This window comes from Saccoglossus kowalevskii, chromosome 20 (genome assembly GCF_978046115.1).
Source record: "Saccoglossus kowalevskii chromosome 20, keSacKowa6.1, whole genome shotgun sequence".
Lineage (NCBI taxonomy): Eukaryota > Metazoa > Hemichordata > Enteropneusta > Harrimaniidae > Saccoglossus > Saccoglossus kowalevskii.
In genome coordinates, this window is record NC_140660.1 from 11,519,874 (window position 1) to 11,538,608 (window position 18,735).

Below are 18,735 nucleotides of genomic sequence, written 5' to 3' on the forward strand. Positions count from 1 at the left end.
AAACTACCGACTCAGGATTCATCATACACAAATATAGCCACTTTCATGGAACTGTTATTTTTGTAACCCACTTTGTCGGCTCAGTTGATTTGGGAGCACTGATCCCAATTTTAAAAAAATAAAAATATCGTATAAAATAAAGACGCAGTTCCGTCTGTAGTCGTATCCAACAGTTCACATGGACGTACTGGGAGCTCCATGGTCTCAAAAAAATCATGTGTAGCATTATCACGCGCAACTTGAATGTAAATATTATGCAATAATAATGGTAAAGTTTAATCTCTGACAAATAAAAAGACGCAACAAATTGACCTGGTGGTGTATTTGACCTTGAAAGCTACTGCATAGCAAACATGAACAAAATGATTTATAAACAGACTATAACTACAAACTAAACAAATTCTACTCAAATTAATTCTACAGTTTTGCTTTCTCTGGCGATCCTGTGCATTAAAACTGAAATTTAAACAGGTCGGCATTTTACGGGTAAACCGGAAAATCAATGCATAAATTAACTTGTCAGAAGTGTGAATTGCCTCCTGCCAGTACGGTAACGGCCTTGCCGGTACGGCTAATGACCTTCGGGTACGGTAAAGCAGCGGCCGGTACGGTAAAGCAGCGGCCGGTACGGTAAAGCAACGGCCGGTACGGTAAAGAAACGCACGCCGCAGGAGACTCACAGGAAACCGGCTTGGTGGTAATGATCAGTTCCCTTATTGAAAATGGAGACTACATCAAAAAAGAGCAGACAACTGCTCGACGAGTATTTTTCACGACGAGATGGAGAAACCACTAAATCGTGTTCAGAACCAGAAACCCATGACAGCACCAAGAAACGGAAAGTTGAGTACTGCAGCACGATTTCAGAAATAATGGAAGGTGAGACAATGTTCGAAACATACAACATTCTTACCGGACATTCTTAGCACTGACATCGAGTTACAAGACCGAAAGTTACTTTAGTTACTTTTTCACTTTAATTCAGAAATTTCAATGAAAATAAATAGTCATTTAAATGTCATCATAAACGTCAACTTTATTTTAATATACATCTTTTTGATTGGTATAGTTTTTTTCTGTGGGCGTCAGAGAAATTCCCTGTGAAAGTTTATTCACAGGATTTAACGGCCCAAATATGTCCAGTGCAGTAATCTACTATTTTTTTTTGTGACTCTAAAATTTTATGTCCACTATTTGCAGGATAAATATTTTATAAGAAATGATAATAAACATAATTAGAGCTTAATTTTGTACTTACTAGTGCCAGTGGTATTTATTCTTGAGCTTAAGTTATTATTTTGTTTATCGTGTTTATAATTGTTTTATGTGGTAATATATACCAAATTGCTTATTTCTTTAGATTACTTTTCCATGGTTAGAGTATAATATAGATACTAAAGTAATGACCTGTCTGTGGTGCATTAAAAGTGGAAAGGTGAATTCATTCACCAGTGGATCTGACTAAAGATTACTGCACAAAGCATGCCAGAATTGCTGACCACAAATATGTCAAAAATGACTTGCATTCTAGGCAGTGACGTTTTGAATGATGACTATTTTTCCCACTGTTAACAATGTGAGCTTATCATGAATATGTTTAATTAATACTGAGTTATTCAAATAAAGGTTCTGGTGTCTACATTGCATATTTTGTTGTGATGTTTTGTTGTACCATCATAAATGGTACATTTTGTGGAGCAGACTGCCTAATTTGATGTCATGAAATTACACAAAATTAGAGCTCAGGTTGCTACCAGCAAGTACCATTTTCAGCATGCTGTTCTTGTTTTCGGCAGACGACAGAGGGGACACCTCCCTCTCCTTCTCTCTTCCCCGTTGTGCTCGGTCGCGGGAAAATGCTCTGCAGTTTCCAGACAAAGTTTACTAAAACTTTTTTTTCTTGATTAGTAAATTTACTATTACCTAGCAAATTCCAGAGAGAGCCCAGGTATGAGATTTGACCTGGGTGCAACTTGCACTGATTACCGCCGGTGACTCCTTTGATACCTTCCAATCACATGAAAATTACCTAATTAAAGCTTGGAATTGTCACAGTTTGTACTCGTTGATCTGCACAACAGTCAAAGTTGCCATCTTTGTTTATATGAGACCCATATTTCTCGTGCATGCGTGGCGCGACTACTACCGCGCTTTAAGATATGGCGGTCAGATTATAATATGGGAAATTGCAATCCATATTGATGCATTTGACGTAAGATTGAGTGCTCATTTCGACAGTCAGAATTCATAAAGTATTGTTTTTATCTAGTTTCTAGTATGCTATTGGTTTTCCATTATATTCAATGACAAGTTCCTCTCCCATAATGCATTGCATGTATGTGCAGTAACATGCTCAGTGGAGCAAAATTTGAATTACTATCCCATAATGCATTGCATATATGTGCAGTAACATGCTCAGTAGAACAAAATTTGAATTTTTATCCCACAATGCATCACATGTATGTGCAGTAACATGCTCAGTAGAGCAAAATTTGGATTTCTATCCCATAATGCATTGCATGAATGTGCAGTAACATGCTCAGTAGAACAAAATTTGAATTTTTATCCCACAATGCATCACATGTATGTGCAGTAACATGCTCAGTAGAGCAAAATTTGGATTTCTATCCCATAATGCATCGCATGTATGTGCAGTAACATGCTCAGTAGTGCAAAATTTGAATTTTTATCCCACAATGCATCACATGTATGTGCAGTAACATGCTCAGTAGAGCAAAATTTGTATTTCTATCCCATAATACATCGCATGTATGTGCAGTAACATGCTCAGTAGAGCAAAATTTGTATTTCTATCCCATAATACATCGCATGTATGTGCAGTAACATGCTCAGTAGAGCAAAATTTGTATTTCTATCCCATAATACATCGCATGTATGTGCAGTAACATGCTCAGTAGAGCAAAATTTGTATTTCTATCCCATAATACATCGCATGTATGTGCAGTAACATGCTTAGTAGAACAAAATTTTAAGTTATCTCCCATAATACATTGCATATATGTGCAGTAATTTGCTCAATAGAGCAAAATTTGAAGTTTGTATCCCATAATGCATTGCATATTTGTGCAGTAACATGCTCAGTAGAACAAAATTTTAGGTTATCTCCCATATTGCATTGCATATATGTGCAGTAACATGCTCAGTAGAGCAAAATTTTAAGTTATCTCCCATAATGCATTGCATATATGTGCAGTAACATGCTCAGTGGAGCAAAATTTGAAGTTATCTCCCATAATGCATTGCATATATGTGCAGTAACATGCTCAGTGGAGCAAAATTTTAAGTTCCTCTCCCATAATGCATTGCATGTATGTGCAGTAACATGCTCAGTGGAGCAAATTTTGAATTACTATCCCATAATGCATTGCATATATGTGCAGTAACATGCTCAGGAGAACAAAATTTGAATTTTTATCCCACAATGCATCACATGTATGTGCAGTAACATGCTCAGTAGAACAAAATTTGGATTTCTATCCCATAATGCATCGCATGTATGTGCAGTAACATGCTCAGTAGAGCAAAATTTGTATTTCTATCCCATAATGCATCGCATGTATGTGCAGTAACATGCTCAGTAGAGCAAAATTTGGATTTCTATCCCATAATGCATTGCATATATGTGCAATAACATGCTTAGTAGAACAAAATTTTAAGTTATCTCCCATAATGCATTGCATATATGTGCAATAATTTGCTCAATAGAGCAAAATTTGAAGTTTATATCCCATAATGCATTGCATATATATGCAGTAACATGCTCAGTAGAACAAAATTTTAGGTTATCTCCCATAATGCATGGCATATATGTGCAGTAACATGCTCAGTGGAGCAAAATTTGAAGTTATCTCCCATAATGCATTGCATATATGTGCAGTAACATGCTTAGTAGAGCAAAATTAAAAGTTGTCTCCCATAATGCATTGTATATATGTGCAGTAACATGCTTAGTAGAGCAAAATTTGGATTTCTATCCCATAACGCATTGCATATATGTGCAGTAACATGCGTAGTAGAGCAAAATTTGGTTTTCTATCCCATAACGCATTGCATATATGTGCAGTAACATGCTCAGTGGAGCAAAATTTGAAGTTATCTCCCATAATGCATTGCATATATGTGCAGTAACATGCTCAGTGGAGCAAAATTTTAAGTTATCTCCCATAATGCATTGCATATATGTGCAGTAACATGCTTAGTAGAGCAAAATTTGAAGTTGTCTCCCATAATGCATTGTATATATGTGCAGTAACATGCTTAGTTGAGCAAAATTTGGATTTCTATCCCATAACACATTGCATATATGTGCAGTAACATGCTCAGTGGAGCAAAATTTGAAGTTATCTCCCATAATGCATTGCATATATGTGCAGTAACATGCGTAGTAGAGCAAAATTTGGATTTCTATCCCATAACGCATTGCATATATGTGCAGTAACATGCTCAGTGGAGCAAAATTTGAAGTTATCTCCCATAATGCATTGCATATATGTGCAGTAACATGCTTAGTAGAGCAAAATTTAAAGTTGTCTCTCATAATGCATTGTATATATGTGCAGTAACATGCTTAGTAGAGCAAAATTTGGATTTCTATCCCATAACGCATTGCATATATGTGCAGTAACATGCGTAGTAGAGCAAAATTTGGATTTCTATCCCATAACGCATTGCATATATGTGCAGTAACATGCTCAGTGGAGCAAAATTTGAAGTTATCTCCCATAATGCATTGCATATATGTGCAGTAACATGCTTAGTAGAGCAAAATTTGGATTTCTATCCCATAACGCATTGCATATATGTGCAAAATTTGACTCAAACTGTTTTAAAGAGGTTTTAATATGTTGTTTACTACCAACATCATTACTGGTGGCAAACCAGTAGGCAGAATAAACAGAAATCTGTATCAAAACTCGTATCCCTAATAGAAACCTCAACCATTCTTTTTAAACAATTCATATCCAAAAAACTCGCGATTTCTCATATGTGTAGATGCTCTAAAAGAAGCCGCATCCCCTCTGTTACATTGTAGCATTTTAATAGAAGATACAGCTTCTAACACAGATTGTATAGTAGTATGATAACTTCATGTCATGTCAGAATAAACAGAAATACCGATAAATCTATATTTGAACCTGTATCCCTAATAGCACCCATTCTTTTTAAACATTTCATAACCCAAAATTCACCATTTCTCATTTTGTATTGATGTCATAATAGAAACCACATTCCTTCTATTGCATTGTACAATTTTAAAAGAAAGGTAATTCAGATTTTACAGTAGTATTATTTTATTTGTAGGTACGGGAGTCTCCGCTGTACCATCTTATTAAAGCCCGAATTCAGAAACGACAGGGTGATATAGAGGATGCTGCAAGAACGTTGCAGACTGCTATGACGTTACCTGGTATCAAAAAACCTGGTGAGTATCAAATGTTACAAACTCAGAATTTATTTTTGCTATTTTTTGGTATTCCTGATGGAATAAAAAACAATAATTTTCCCCAGGGCATCAGTTTTTATGGGGAACAGAATTCATTTTCAAAATAATACATGAACTTTTGGTGTTGCATGGATGCATATGCTATCATGTTTGGATTGGTCATCAGTTATACCTCAATGCAGGTATTTCTTTTGGTCTAACATGTGTGTCCCAGGTTTACTTTTGCGATAACGTTTTAATCTACTTGGAGAGATAAGAAAATGTTGACAAAGTCACACGATAATGCATGACTTCACAAAAAACTGCAGTGTTTCAACAGGAATGACATGAATGGTCAGACCGAAGTTTCATATTTTCCTTATGTTAGTGATTCTCGCAGACCCACAGACATTAATAAAACGGGTCCTCTAAAAATAGTATTGCCAGTCTGTTTATTAGTGGTCTGAGGTTTTACAAATCTTACCTTAAATATGCCTCATTTTATTTTTTAATCTGTCAAATGAATATTTAATAATGTAATATTATTCTACGACTTGTTTAGCTCATCCCGGTTCAGCCAAGAAAACAAAAGCTGGTCAAGTCAGTACAAATGACAGAGTGTCTGTGTTCCTGGAGTTGGCTGATGCTTACAGACAGCTTGACAGACAGGTAAAGGAAATACACCTCTACCTTAGCATCAAGAGTAAAAACAAGTTACATAATTAATCTGGTACATTCTCTCTCAAGTTGCCTGACATGTAATGCCTGATAGAATAGTGTATGTAGTAGTAGTAGTAGTAGTAGTAGTCCAGAGTTTTAAATCCGGTTTGGTCCCCGAAGACGAGGGTGGCCGGATTCACTAGTGGCAATCGTTCTTACCCCCTCCCTCCACTTTGCACGATATAAAGCATCCCTCATCCTCATCCCAACCTTCCCACTCTCCTCCTCCACTTGCATCTTCCACGTCTTCTTTGGCCTTCCCCTTTTCCTTGGACCACTCACCTCTAAATCAAGGGCCCTTCTTAATACATGCCCATCCTTCCTCCTCAACACATGCCCATACCAACGTACCCCATTTGCCTTCGCCAACCGATCTACCGCTTCCTTCAAACCCAACATCTGCATCAAGTCCTTAGTTTTCTTTCTGTCCATCAACTTCACCCCACACATCACTCTCACCATCGCTCTCTCCGTCCTCCTTAAAATACCCAGCTCATTTTCACTCAAACACCATGTCTCGCTCCCATACAGCAATGCTGATCTCACACAACTCTTATAAACTATTCCTTTCATCTCCAAAGGAAATGTATGTCTCGTCGGCAATATCAATACTGCAAATTCGCAAAGTTCACGCCTTCTTGCAATGAGTTTTTATGAATATTCATTTTGGTGGTCATGGTAACACCATCAATCAAAGCCATGTTTGTATTTCAACAAGATGATAAACATTCAGTGGAAATTTGACAGCGCCTTATTACACATTATGTCAACAAACAAATAAACTCTGCCGTGAATGGTTACTCTTTGATGGCTGTCACTGTCTGACGTTCCTGCAATTTGATTGGTACTGACAAAAATCATGGTGGGGAAGTGGGTACATCATTCTATCAGGTGTGTTGGGTTTGGAGCACCGCAGAGGGCGCAACTCACGCGACCTTGTCAGGCCACTAAACATACTATACTATAACAACCTATACAACATCTGAATGCTTAGATACAGGTGAATATGGTACTGGTAGTGCGTACGCCGTACCAATGTTTATCCAAGGGATTACCAATTGCAATACTGTGGAATACTTTATTTTCGCTGAAAAGGCTTTTTGGGCATTTTGCTTGGAATTTATTTTCACTGATTTTTGATGAGTTTAATGTGAAATATAGGAAAAAAAGTATATTCGCTGGATTTTATTTTCACGGAATCATCCCTTCAGCGAAAATAGCGAAAATAAATTCCAAGCGAAAATAAAGTATTCTACAGTATAATTGTTTTTTTACTATTCTGAATGTTGAAAATACTTTTAGTCACAGAATTGCACAGAATGTGGGTAACACTAGCCTAGATGATCATATCTTGTTTTTTTTCTTTATCTGCCTGATATAGTAGGCTGATGAGATAGAGTATAAAAAAAGGCTATGTGTTTTTTGTTTGTTTTTTGTCTATAGAATTGATCTAAAAATGGTTATTTTTGAAAAGTATTAAAACAATTTTCTCCAAATACGGTACTGTAAAATAAAAAATAAATGCTGTTTCATGTTGCCATGGAACCATAGCTCCATGATTGTACAAAAATAAACCAAATAGGCATCGTCATGTGATTTACGACCAATTGTTAAAAAAATTATTATTATCTCAGAGAGCAACTTTATATCAAAATACATATTTCAGCCAGAAGCCGCCAAAGTGATGCAGGACGCAATAAACGAATTCACAGACACCCCAGAAGAAGTACGGATTACAATTGCGAATTCCGACCTGGCGTTACAGCGTGGAGACGTAGAATTAGCGCTTGGTATGCTGAGAAACATCACGCCAGGACAGTCCTACTATGTGGAGGCTAAGGAAAAAATGGCAGACATATATCTGAACTACAGGAAAGATAAACGATTATACGCAAGTTGTTACAGGTAATGATGTAATATACGCAAGTTGTTACAGGTAATGATGTAATATACGCAAGTTGTTACAGGTAATGATGTAATATACGCAAGTTGTTACAGGTAATGATGTAATATACGCAAGTTGTTACAGGTAATGATGTAATATACGCAAGTTGTTACGGGTAATGATGTAATATACGCAAGTTGTTACAGGTAATGATGTAATATACGCAAGTTGTTACGGGTAATGATGTAATATACGCAAGTTGTTACAGGTAATGATGTAATATACGCAAGTTGTTACGGGTAATGATGTAATATATGCACGTTGTTACAGGTAATGATGTAATATACGCAAGTTGTTACAGGTAATGATGTAATATACACAAGTTGTTACAGGTAATGATGTAATATACACAAGTTGTTACAGGTAATGATGTAATATACGCAAGTTGTTACAGGTAATGATGTAATATACGCAAGTTGTTACAGGTAATAATGTAAAACAGCCATGTTTTTTTTTTATTAGACGACACTTATGCTCGTAATCATTCAATATTTGGAATTCGCATTTCCTAATATGGTAGGATGAAAATACCCTGTAAAATACTGCAAAATTACGGCACATTGTGACTTATTGCGTTACAGTGACATATGTATAATAACAGAGGTATATTACTTGGGGTTTGCAGCGCATATTGTACTGTATGGTGACATCATGCCAAGATCCCATTCAAGTCTCATCTCGTAGATAGCGAGACTGATGCTACTACCTTCTGACATGACATAGGCGGTTTGTAATAAAACAATAAAACATGTATTACCACATTCAAAGTGAAAAAATGTGATACATCGAAAATGTACAGAAAATATAGTTCTCGTAACCCATGAGTCATATCGTGAGCAGCTATTTTGATCCACCTGGACATCCCAGTATCCTAGTTACTTCGGGCATGCGCATTCGCATTTTGCTGAGTTGGAACGCTTATGCGAGAGCGAGATTGTAACGGGATCTTGGTATCATGGCACCGTAGTCAGGGGTCGAAATGCACATAGATTATTAGCTAGTGCAAGTAAACTCAAAATATAATGTGCACGCTGTGCATGTAGAAATTAACACAACATTTTCTCATTATATTCACTAAGCCTAAATTAAGTTCAACCAATATTGTAAAATAACTAAAAAAAATCGAATTCTTTCGTGATTGCATCAGTTGAAAACCTGTAAGTTGTATTAAAACTTTAAAACAACAAGTTAGTGCAGGTTAATTTCAACTTCAACATGTACACTGTGCATGCAGGGAAAAACTTTTATTTCAATCCCTGCGTAATGTACCTCTGATAATACATTATTATTTACAGAGAGCTTGTTGACAAACATCAAAGCGCCCACACATCTCTCTTATTGGGTGATGCATACATGAGTATACAAGAACCAGAAAAGGCCATTGAAGTGTATGAAGCAGCACTCAAGAAAAATCCTAGAGATTTCACACTGGCCAGTAAGATAGGAAGAGCTTTGGTGAAGACACACAACTATGGAAAGGTAACATTACTGGAGTTTATCAATGTTTACATAAATACTGTGGAATACTTTATTTTCGCTGGAATTAATTTTCGCTGAAAAGGCTTTTTGGACGTCTTGTATGGAATTTATTTTCACTGATTTTTGATGAGTTTAATGTGAATTATAGGGGAAAAAGTATATTGGCTGGATTTTATTTTCACGGAATCATCCCTTCAGCGAAAATAGCAAAAGTAAATTCCAAGCGAAAATAAAGTATTCTACAGTAGTCTACATACCGTAAAACATGTCTTTTTAGCTAGCATGTTATTTTAGCTAATTTAGCTAATCTGTAATTTCGCTAATTTAAGATGTCACTAATTAGAATAGAGTATTTTCTCACAGTAAGATTATTGGCACTTTAGCTAAATTAAGATTCAGTTAATTCATGCATTGAGTCAAATTCGCTAAAATGTTATGTAGCTATTTCAAAGTTTTTTTTACAGTAGTTAACATGTGTATCTAAAACTAACTGGATAGTTGTAATCATAGTAATATAAAACTGCAGTTATGTGTGGTAACAAAATTGAAGCTACATGTATCCTCGAAGGCGGAGCTACATCACATGACGTTCCACCACTATACCATGTATTTCTAAGGGCTCTGTGCGAGCTGGTGTGGAACACCGGTCGAAGGGCCGGTGAAAATAGCTAAATTCGAGAAAACGGCACAAAATCAACTTTGAAGTAATCCTGGACAACCAAATTTATATATGTTGGGGTGATCTTGTTACATTGTTCAGGAGAATCTCAACAACCATCCCGAAGTACTGTTTTCTGAAAGTTTTCGACCTTTGTTTTCACCGTGATGGTTGCCAGGTGGTGAAAATGCCCGGATGGTCCGCCCCCGAGAATACAACCCAGTAATCCAGCTGCAGTTTTGTCTTACATTTACACTTACTTTGAAGTGCTATATGTATATGTGACAACAAAAGGGGTCCCAAATTCACCACTGCTGTCTGAAAGGGGTCCATATTTTCCAAAGACTGCATCTCTAGAGCTTGAGTGATCCAACATCGGGAGAATGAAGCTGATTTTTTTTCTCTGTAACTTCATTTCGATAGTCAAAGTCCATCCCCGGGAGTCCACAGGCTTTTCCCTTGGTACCATTTATGCTTACTGTCCAGAAAAGGGGTGTCAAATATCCTCAGTTTGTCTAAAAAGTTGTAGGCAATTTGAGTTTATTTCGGTCTAATAAGGGGTTTCAAACAACCAGTGGCTATTCTTGGCTCCATGTGTCTAGGTTTAATTTACCAATTAGATTATCTTATTTTCAGGCTATTAATTACTATGATGCAGCTTTGAAAACTGGACATCAGAATTTTTTACAATATGATTTAGCAGAGTTACTGTTAAAACTCAGACAATTTGACAAAGCTGAGAAAGTGTTAAAGAAGGCACTGGACAATCAGGATTGTAAGTACAATTATATTATTTTATCTATCTGTATATCACTTTCTAGTGACAATCAGGATTGTAAGTACAATTATATTATTTTATCTATCTGTATATCACCCTCTAGTGACAATAAGGATTGTAAGTACAATTATATTATTTTATCTATCTGTATATCACCCTCTAGTGACAATAAGGATTGTAAGTACAATACTGTAAATACTTTATTTTAGCTGGAATTAATTTTCGCTGAAAAAAATATTTGGGTGTTTTGTATGGAATTTATTTTCACTGATTTTTGATGAGTTGAATGTTAAATAGAGGAAAAAAGGTATATTCGCTGGATTTTATTTTCACTGAATCAATCCCCCTTCAGCAAAAATTAATTCCAAGCGAAAATAAAGTATTTTACAATATTGTTTTATCTATCAGTATATCACCCTCTAGTGAGAATAAGGATTGTATGTAGCGGCCTCTGACGACTGGGGCTGAAAAAAACTTAGGAATCTGCACGCTACTAGTTACAGTCTGGCTACCGGTACTTTTAATTTCAAGTCCTGGCAATGATAATTTTGACTTAAGCTAATTCAAAATTGTTTTATAAACAGAATGCTAATGATAATTTTGACTTGAGCTAATTCAAAATTGTTTTATAAACACAATGCTAATGATAATTTTGACTTGAGCTAATTCAAAATTGTTTTATAAACACAATGCTAATGATAATTTTGACTTGAGCTAATTCAAAATTGTTTTATAAACAGAATGCTAATGATAATTTTGACTTGAGCTAATTCAAAATCGTTTTATAAACAGAATGCTAATGATAATTTTGACTTGAGCTAATTCAAAATTGTTTTATAAACAGAATGCTAATGATAATTTTGACTTGAGCTAATTCAAAATTGTTTTATAAACAGAATGCTAATGATAATTTTGACTTGAGCTAATTCAAAATTGTTTTATAAACAGAATGCTAATGGTAATTTTGACTTGAGCTAATTCAACATTGTTTTATAAACAGAATGCTAATGATAATTTTGACTTGAGCTAATTCAAAATTGTTTTATAAACAGAATGCTAATGATAATTTTGACTTGAGCTAATTCAAAATTGTTTTATAAACAGAATGCTAATGGTAATTTTGACTTGAGCTAATTCAAAATCGTTTTATAAACAGAATGCTAATGATAATTTTGACTTGAGCTAATTCAAATTTGTTTTATAAACAGAATGCTAATGATAATTTTGACTTGAGCTAATTCAAAATCGTTTTATAAACAGAATGCTAATGATAATTTTGACTTGAGCTAATTCAAAATCGTTTTATAAACAGAATGCTAATGATAATTTTGACTTGAGCTAATTCAAAATTGTTTTATAAACAGAATGCTAATGGTAATTTTGACTTGAGCTAATTCAAAATCGTTTTATAAACAGAATGCTAATGATAAGTTTGACTTGAGCTAATTCAAAATCGTTTTATAAACAGAATGCTAATGATAATTTTGACTTGAGCTAATTCAACATTGTTTTATAAACAGAATGCTAATGATAATTTTGACTTAAGCTAATTCAAAATTGTTTTATAAACAGAATGCTAATGATAATTTTGACTTGAGCTAATTCAAAATTGTTTTATAAACACAATGCTAATGATAATTTTGACTTGAGCTAATTCAAAATTGTTTTATAAACACAATGCTAATGATAATTTTGACTTGAGCTAATTCAAAATTGTTTTATAAACAGAATGCTAATGATAATTTTGACTTGAGCTAATTCAAAATCGTTTTATAAACAGAATGCTAATGATAATTTTGACTTGAGCTAATTCAAAATTGTTTTATAAACAGAATGCTAATGATAATTTTGACTTGAGCTAATTCAAAATCGTTTTATAAACAGAATGCTAATGATAATTTTGACTTGAGCTAATTCAAAATTGTTTTATAAACAGAATGCTAATGATAATTTTGACTTGAGCTAATTCAAAATCGTTTTATAAACAGAATGCTAATGATAATTTTGACTTGAGCTAATTCAAAATTGTTTTATAAACAGAATGCTAATGATAATTTTGACTTGAGCTAATTCAAAATTGTTTTATAAACAGAATGCTAATGATAAGTTTGAATTGAGCTAATTCAAAATCGTTTTATAAACAGAATGCTAATGATAATTTTGACTTGAGCTAATTCAAAATCGTTTTATAAACAGAATGCTAATGATAATTTTGACTTGAGCTAATTCAAAATTGTTTTATAAACAGAATGCTAATGATAATTTTGACTTGAGCTAATTCAAAATTGTTTTATAAACAGAATGCTAATGATAATTTTGACTTGAGCTAATTCAAAATTGTTTTATAAACAGAATGCTAATGGTAATTTTGACTTGAGCTAATTCAACATTGTTTTATAAACAGAATGCTAATGATAATTTTGACTTGAGCTAATTCAAAATTGTTTTATAAACAGAATGCTAATGATAATTTTGACTTGAGCTAATTCAAAATTGTTTTATAAACAGAATGCTAATGGTAATTTTGACTTGAGCTAATTCAAAATCGTTTTATAAACAGAATGCTAATGATAATTTTGACTTGAGCTAATTCAAATTTGTTTTATAAACAGAATGCTAATGATAATTTTGACTTGAGCTAATTCAAAATCGTTTTATAAACAGAATGCTAATGATAATTTTGACTTGAGCTAATTCAAAATCGTTTTATAAACAGAATGCTAATGATAATTTTGACTTGAGCTAATTCAAAATTGTTTTATAAACAGAATGCTAATGGTAATTTTGACTTGAGCTAATTCAAAATCGTTTTATAAACAGAATGCTAATGATAAGTTTGACTTGAGCTAATTCAAAATCGTTTTATAAACAGAATGCTAATGATAAGTTTGACTTGAGCTAATTCAAAATCGTTTTATAAACAGAATGCTAATGATAATTTTGACTTGAGCTAATTCAACATTGTTTTATAAACAGAATGCTAATGATAATTTTGACTTGAGCTAATTCAAAATTGTTTTATAAACAGAATGCTAATGGTAATTTTGACTTGAGCTAATTCAAAATTGTTTTATAAACAGAATGCTAATGATAATTTTGACTTGAGCTAATTCAAATTTGTTTTATAAACAGAATGCTAATGATAATTTTGACTTGAGCTAATTCAAAATCGTTTTATAAACAGAATGCTAATGATAATTTTGACTTGAGCTAATTCAACATTGTTTTATAAACAGAATGCTAATGATAATTTTGACTTGAGCTAATTCAAAATTGTTTTATAAACAGAATGCTAATGATAATTTTGACTTGAGCTAATTCAAAATCGTTTTATAAACAGAATGCTAATGATAATTTTGACTTGAGCTAATTCAAAATTGTTTTATAAACAGAATGCTAATGGTAATTTTGACTTGAGCTAATTCAAAATCGTTTTATAAACAGAATGCTAATGATAATTTTGACTTGAGCTAATTCAAATTTGTTTTATAAACAGAATGCTAATGATAATTTTGACTTGAGCTAATTCAAAATCGTTTTATAAACAGAATGCTAATGATAATTTTCACTTGAGCTAATTCAAAATCGTTTTATAAACAGAATGCTAATGATAATTTTGACTTGAGCTAATTCAAAATTGTTTTATAAACAGAATGCTAATGGTAATTTTGACTTGAGCTAATTCAAAATCGTTTTATAAACAGAATGCTAATGATAAGTTTGACTTGAGCTAATTCAAAATCGTTTTATAAACAGAATGCTAATGATAAGTTTGACTTGAGCTAATTCAAAATCGTTTTATAAACAGAATGCTAATGATAAGTTTGACTTGAGCTAATTCAAAATTGTTTTATAAACAGAATGCTAATGATAATTTTGACTTGAGCTAATTCAAAATTGTTTTATAAACAGAATGCTAATGGTAATTTTGACTTGAGCTAATTCAAAATTGTTTTATAAACAGAATGCTAATGATAATTTTGACTTGAGCTAATTCAAATTTGTTTTATAAACAGAATGCTAATGATAATTTTGACTTGAGCTAATTCAAAATCGTTTTATAAACAGAATGCTAATGATAATTTTGACTTGAGCTAATTCAAAATCGTTTTATAAACAGAATGCTAATGATAATTTTGACATGAGCTAATTCAAAATCGTTTTATAAACAGAATGCTAATGATAATTTTGACTTGAGCTAATTCAACATTGTTTTATAAACAGAATGCTAATGATAATTTTGACTTGAGCTAATTCAAAATTGTTTTATAAACAGAATGCTAATGATAATTTTGACTTGAGCTAATTCAAAATTGTTTTATAAACACAATGCTAATGATAATTTTGACTTGAGCTAATTCAAAATTGTTTTATAAACACAATGCTAATGATAATTTTGACTTGAGCTAATTCAAAATTGTTTTATAAACAGAATGCTAATGATAATTTTGACTTGAGCTAATTCAAAATCGTTTTATAAACAGAATGCTAATGATAATTTTGACTTGAGCTAATTCAAAATTGTTTTATAAACAGAATGCTAATGATAATTTTGACTTGAGCTAATTCAAAATCGTTTTATAAACAGAATGCTAATGATAATTTTGACTTGAGCTAATTCAAAATTGTTTTATAAACAGAATGCTAATGATAATTTTGACTTGAGCTAATTCAAAATCGTTTTATAAACAGAATGCTAATGATAATTTTGACTTGAGCTAATTCAAAATTGTTTTATAAACAGAATGCTAATGATAATTTTGACTTGAGCTAATTCAAAATTGTTTTATAAACAGAATGCTAATGGTAATTTTGACTTGAGCTAATTCAAAATTGTTTTATAAACAGAATGCTAATTATTGTTTTGGTCTCTAAACAACGCAGAATTTGCAAAATTATTGCTGAAATTGTGGTCAGATAAGACAAATGGTCTTTATACTCAGGTTCCTTATATACGATATGCCTTGGTCTGCGTAAAAGTGGTGACTAGGCAGGTGGTTTTTATATAGAATATGAAGTGGATAATATTTGGTAATCGTCATCCAAGTAACTACATGTATTAGAATTAGCTAAACGTTTCGAGCAATGGCTCTTTATTGATAGCTATTTCAGGGATTGACCGGCACTCAAAATTAGTGACCACCACGGAAACGCTTCCGACCAGATTAATTGTTCTATTGTTACTATCATTATGTACAGACCGGCACATATCCTGTCAGTCATGGATTATATTAGTATTTACTTCTATGTTATCGATAAAGAGTCATTGCTCAAAACTTCTTGTTATTTTTAATAGTTACTTAGAACAACGAATATTATGTACCACATATGTCGTATTCATCGATCCGAGCAGCGTTTATTTATTAGTCTTCAAAGAGCAAGGTTTGACTGTAATGCATGATTTCAGTTAAAAAAAACTAACCAAATCGAAGAGATTATAAAAACCTACAGGATTTTTCCAACACAATTGCTTGATACTTATTGATGAAAAGTAAAATGGATCATGAAAAAAAAACATGAAAAGAAACTGAGAAAGCATGGATTATATATACATAATATACTACAGGTGTCAGTCATCTACAATATCGTTAAATTTCTATTAGAAGCTGTATCCCTAAAATAAGTCACATCCATTCCTTCTGAACAATTGAGAACCAAAAATTCATCATTTCTCATATGTGCAGCTGCTTTTAATAGAAACCTTATCCTTTCTGTTGCATTGTTCCATTTTAATAAAAGTCATGTTTCTAATTCAGATTTTACAGTATGATCTGAGTGTTACATAACATTTAGATACCTTCAAGATAGTTTGACTTGCTTTCAAAATTATCACATATCTGTGCTTGGTAGTCTGTCTAAATATGTTTTACATTAGTAAATACTACAAAGAGTAAGTTAAAATTATTGATGACAATAATACTCACTTTAAAAATAATAAGTTTTTATAAAAAGTCAATGCCAGCTGCCAGCCAGCTTGGAAGTTACCTTTTCACCACCAGACTTTCTTGCCCAAATTTTTCTGCACTTGCTTCTTAAATTCTTCAATATTTCTGGGAATGGATCTTTATTTTGGAGTAAAAAATAACGAAATTTGAGTCAATTTTCAGTTTTTACTCAAAAAATTTGACAAACTATAAACTGGATTATTTTGTAAATGTGTGATGAAAGGGTTAAGTTATGTCTGGATTTTACTATTTGCTGAGTAAGTTAAAATCATTGATGACAATCGTACTAACTTTAGAAATGATAAGTTTTTATAAAAAGTCAATGCCAGCTACTAGCCAGCTCGGAAGTTAAGCTTTTCACCACCAGACTTTCTCGCCCAAATTTTTCTGCACTTGCTTCTTAAATTCTTCAATATTTCTGGAAATGGATTTTTATTTTGGAGCAAAAAATAACGAAATTTGAGTTATTTTCAGTTTTTACTCAAAAAATTTGACAAACTATAAACTGGATTATTTTGTAAATGTGTGACGAAAGGGTTAAGTTATGTCTGGATTTTACTGTTTGCTGAGTAAGTTAAAATCATTGATGACAATCGTACTAACTTTAGAAATGATAAGTTTTTATAAAAAGTCAGCTACTAGCCAGCTTGGAAGTTAAGTTACGACTGACTGTACTGTATGTCTTATATTAGTAACATTGGTAAATACCACAAAGAGTAAGTTAAAATTATTGATAACAATAATACTTGCAGGTAGCCAGCTTGGAAGTTAAGTTACGACTGACTGTACTGTATATCTTATATTAGTAACATTGGTAAATACCTCAAAGAATAAGTTAAAATTATTGATGACAATAATACTTGCAGGTAGCCAGCTTGGAAGTTAAGTTACGACTGACTGTACTGCATGTCTTATATTAGTAACATTGGTAAATACCACAAAGAGTAAAAGTTAAAATTATTGATAACAATAATACTTGCAGGTAGCCAGCTTGGAAGTTAAGTTACGACTGACTGTACTGTCTTATATTAGTAACATTGGTAAATACCACAAAGAGTAAGTTAAAATTATTGATAACAATCAGAGTCACTTTAAAAAAGATAAGGTTTTATAAAAAGTCAATGTCAGCTACTAGCCAGCTTGGAAGTTAAGTTATGACTGACTGTACTGCATGTCTTATATTAGTAACATTGGTAAATACCACAAAGAGTAAGTTAAAATTATTGATGACAATCAGAGTCACTTTAAAAATGATCAGTTTTTATAAAAAGCAATGCCAGCTACGAGCCAGCTTGGAAGTTAATTTACGACTGACTGTATTGTATTGTATGTCTTATATTAGTAACATTGGTAAATACCACAAAGAGTAAGTTAAAATTATTGATGACAATCAGAGTCACTTTAAAAATGATCAGTTTTTATAAAAAGCAATGTCAGCTACTAGCCAGCTTGGAAGTTAAGTTACGACTGACTGTACTGTATGTCTTATATTAGTAACATTGGTAAATACCACAAAGAGTAAGTTAAAATTATTGATAACAATAATACTTGCAGGTAGCCAGCTTGGAAGTTAAGTTACGACTGACTGTACTGTATATCTTATATTAGTAACAAATATAAATATTTTCTCTTACAGCTAAAGATTTACAAGCCTTGATGGAAGAAACACGATGTCTTGTATTGTTATCAAAAGTATACCATAAAGCTAGTAAAATGAATGAATCTATGCTCTCACTGGGCAATGCAAGAGATGTACAAGCAAGGTAA

The 18,735-nt window shown here is 32.7% G+C and overlaps 1 protein-coding gene across 1 annotated transcript in view; it reads left to right on the forward strand.

The window, feature by feature from the left end:
* The window catches only part of LOC100375115 (tetratricopeptide repeat protein 21B-like), a 79,092-nt gene that overhangs the window by 29,749 nt on the left and 30,608 nt on the right, over positions 1–18,735 (forward strand). The window contains exons 15-20 of the mRNA XM_085494607.1: positions 5,323–5,443; positions 6,006–6,112; positions 7,830–8,068; positions 9,404–9,587; positions 10,882–11,020; positions 18,605–18,731. Coding sequence (XP_085350733.1) covers positions 5,323–5,443; positions 6,006–6,112; positions 7,830–8,068; positions 9,404–9,587; positions 10,882–11,020; positions 18,605–18,731 — 917 coding nt within the window. The remainder of the gene's footprint in view (positions 1–5,322; positions 5,444–6,005; positions 6,113–7,829; positions 8,069–9,403; positions 9,588–10,881; positions 11,021–18,604; positions 18,732–18,735) is intronic.